The sequence below is a fragment of the Tyto alba genome, unplaced genomic scaffold, assembly GCF_018691265.1.
Source record: "Tyto alba isolate M040663 unplaced genomic scaffold, T.alba_DEE_v4.0 Super-Scaffold_40, whole genome shotgun sequence".
Taxonomy (NCBI): domain Eukaryota; kingdom Metazoa; phylum Chordata; class Aves; order Strigiformes; family Tytonidae; genus Tyto; species Tyto alba.
Genome location: NW_024881316.1, coordinates 11962318 through 11965750, shown reverse-complemented (window position 1 = coordinate 11965750; position 3433 = coordinate 11962318). Strand labels below are relative to the sequence as shown.

General features: G+C 43.7%; 1 protein-coding gene across 4 annotated transcripts in view; it reads right to left on the bottom strand.

Annotated features, from left to right (window-relative positions):
• Nucleotides 1–603: 603 nt before the first annotated feature.
• The window catches only part of SNX14 (sorting nexin 14), a 57923-nt gene continuing 55093 nt past the window's right edge, over nucleotides 604–3433 (bottom strand). For all 4 annotated transcript variants that reach the window (XM_033002818.2, XM_033002820.2, XM_033002822.2 and 1 more), the window contains one exon: nucleotides 604–1442. In XM_033002818.2, coding sequence (XP_032858709.2) covers nucleotides 1404–1442 — 39 coding nt within the window. In that variant the 3' untranslated portion in view covers nucleotides 604–1403. The remainder of the gene's footprint in view (nucleotides 1443–3433) is intronic.

Here is a 3433-nt window from a genome sequence, read left to right as displayed (position 1 = left end):
TTTTCAGACCAAAGCTACTTGCCTTTTAAATTCACTGGACCCACACATTTCAAAGAGAAGGTTCACTAAGATAAATACTTGGCACACTCAAATTGCAAGACCTCATCAGTTTTTGCATAAATCCAAGCCTTGTGCATGAAGAGATCTGGACTACACAGCTGCATCAGGTAAGTTGTGCTAGAAGAGGGAGACAAACAACTGACCATGACACACTCTTAGTTATAACGTGGTATTACTGATTTGTCACTACCAGTCCCTAAACTTATTAATTTAGAGAACGGTCTTCCCCAAATCAAGATAAAACCAGTAACAGAATGCACGTATGGACAGAGCTGTACCTGCACGCCAATTTTTGAAGGTTTAACAACTCCTTGGGCATAGCCAGAGAGGAGTAACACTTTGACCTTCCTTTTGACAAACAGAAGGAAAAGGTATTGAAAAGTGTTACAGACAGATAATTGTATTGAAAAAGAACACTGATACTGCAGATAGATTGGTTTTGAGAGAATGGATGTTGTCTGAAAAGGAGAATTGAGGAATGCCTATTAAAACAGCGCTGTATTGTTCTGTGAGTAAAGCTTCTTAAAAATCCACACATGAAAGTCCTTTTCAAAGTCTTTTATAAAGGCTGGGCCAGCAAATTAAGATGTACAGGAAAAATCTTCCACACATTTTTATACACCAATGATTTTAGGAAATGCCATGAACAGACTCACATCCTCTTGTCTGAGCCTGTTAAGAGGATGTCAGAAAAAACCCAACAAACCCAGATAAACTGCAGAAAAAGAAAGGCTACGGTAAAAGTCAAAACCACTTTTCACGCTCATTTTAAGACCGCTTTAGATTTGAAGGTCAGATATTAAATAAACTAAATTATACACATGATTTTCCATGCTCATGGAAAGCACGAAGGCCAAAGACAGGTCTGAGATGATTTGTATGCAGTAGATTCAATCATGTAATTTTGTTTTTAAAAAATTAGTGAGATTTGTTAAGACAGTTCAAAATAACTTCATAGGAGCATTCGACAACTTCTTCCAAACAATTTTTCTACATAACCTTTGAAGAAGACAAGAGTAATTGCTCTTTTAGCAAAGCTTGCAATGGCTGATCTCCCAGCCGTCTTATGTCACCCTGTAATTTCACACGCAGCAATTTTGGGGAAATTAATTTGACTTTTACTGATAACAGCTAAAATAAATTTCAAATAAAAAGCGTAGATATATTATTTACTTGTAGTTGGTATTAAATTTTAATGTCTTTATTGCATGAAGAGATTTTTTTAGAACTTAAATTTTATGTTATTTACAAGAAAATATACAATGCGAAGTTAAAATGTCACATGTCCATTACAGTAATGCACACCAGATGTTTCTCCAGGATGTCCAGCAAGGTCCCTGCATTCACATCCAACACGATACAGAGCTAGCTTCCTTCGGACCCTGTTAAACAATAATGGAAGAAAAAGAAAAAAAGTTACGCATTAAATTTGAAAATGCATATTTACATATAAATGACTGAACTGAGCTGCAACAATTAATGGTATTTGAAAACATCCACTTGAAACCAGAGTTAAGAGAAAGGAAGGCTACAGCTTTCAGGCTTTTAATGCTACTTCTCAAAAAAGGTGTTTTCTGCTTTCTCTGGAAGTTCTCACCTTCCCCATTCCTGACTGCTAAATACAATTTTCTTAACGCAGCAATTTCCTGCTCTGGAAATGGCACTGCTATGGTATTTTTTCAACTGGATTTTTTTTCCTTCCTCTACTAGGAATGCTTCTCCTCTCTCAGCTGTCCTTTTTCCTTGTATTCTGACAGACTTCCAAGGCACTGGCTGTACATTGTGTAAAAGGCAAAACTCCTAACAGGCGTTTTTCAGCTCTTCTCCTTAGAGCTCGTTCACTTGCGCACGCTGCCGTTAAACACGGGATCTAACAAGTGATACGGAATATACCTGCACTGGCACGTGTAGCAGGATATACCTTCAAGATATCCAATCTAAAGAATGGGAAGCAGACTGACATCCCTGCCAACAAAAATTTTCCCATTTCTCCCACTGCTGTTTCCCCTGCTGAAGGAGGAGTGCTCAAAACAAAACAACCAGGATACTCGGTTTTCCCTTTAAATGCTGACTGATCTGAAATATTTTTCTGTTCTCCACTGGAACTACAAATGCATTTTGGCATAAAGCAACTCAAAAAAGGACCAGTCTCTGCTGAACAGAGAAAAGAGTCATTGGAGTGATTTCCCTCTCCCTGCGACATAGAATCATAGAACGGTTTGGGTTGGAAGGGACCTTAAAGACCATCTGGTTCCAGCCCCCCTGCCCCGGGCAGGGCCCCCTTCCCCCAGCCCAGGCTGCTCCCAGCCCCATCCAACCTGGCCTTGAACCCTTCCAGGGAGGGGGCAGCCACAGCTGCTCTGGGTACCCTGTGCCAGTGCCTCACCACCCTCACAGGAAAGAATTTCTTCCTTACATCTAATCTAGACCTACCCTCTCTCAGTTTAAAACCATTACCCCTCATCCCATCACCACCCTCCCTGATAAAAAGTCCCTCCCCATCTTTCCTGTAGCCCCCTTTAGGTACTGTCAGGCCACTCTAAGGTCTCCCCGGAGACCTGGCCTCACAGGGGAGGGGCTCCAGCCCCCTGATCATCTTCATGGGCTCATCTGGACCTGCTCGAGCAGCCCATGTCCTTCTTACATTGGAGGTCCCAGAGCTGGACCCAGCACTGCAGGTGAGGCCTCACAAAAGTGGAGTAGAGGGGGAGAATCCCCTCCCTTGACCTGTTGGCCACACTTCTCTTGATGCAGCCCAGGACACGGTTGGCTTTCTGGGCTGTGAGCACACATTGCTGGCTCACAGTCAGTTTTCCATCCACCAACACCCCCAAGCTCTTCTCCACAGGGCTGCTCTCAATCCACTCATTACCCAGCCTGTATTTGTGCTTGGGATTGCCCCGACCCATGAGCAGGCCCTTGCAGTTGGCCTTGTTGAACTTCAGGAGGTTTGCACGGACCCCCCTCTCCGTCCTGTCCAGGTCCCTCGGGATGCCAGCCCTTCCCTCCAGCCCGTCAACCACATCACACAGCTCGGTGTCATCAGCAAACCTGCTGAGGGTGCACTCAGTCTCCCTGACAATATAACTGATAACTAAGAACCAGTCATTACTTTTAAACTTCCACATTACAGTTCTTAGAGGAAACAACTCTCTTCCCAAGTGGCTTCACAGCCAGTTCGCAGTGATTTGGGGGAATTTTTTTATGGCTCCAGATGAAAACCACCGTCCTCTGCCCATACCCTCTCCACCTTGCGCTTCTCACGGTGATTCCTCAGCTGCCTCACTCAGTCCGTCACAGTCCTAGTACGCTCACGACCAAGTCCCACTGACAAAGATCACAGAAGTAGTAGTTGGTTCTGTATCACTCTCGG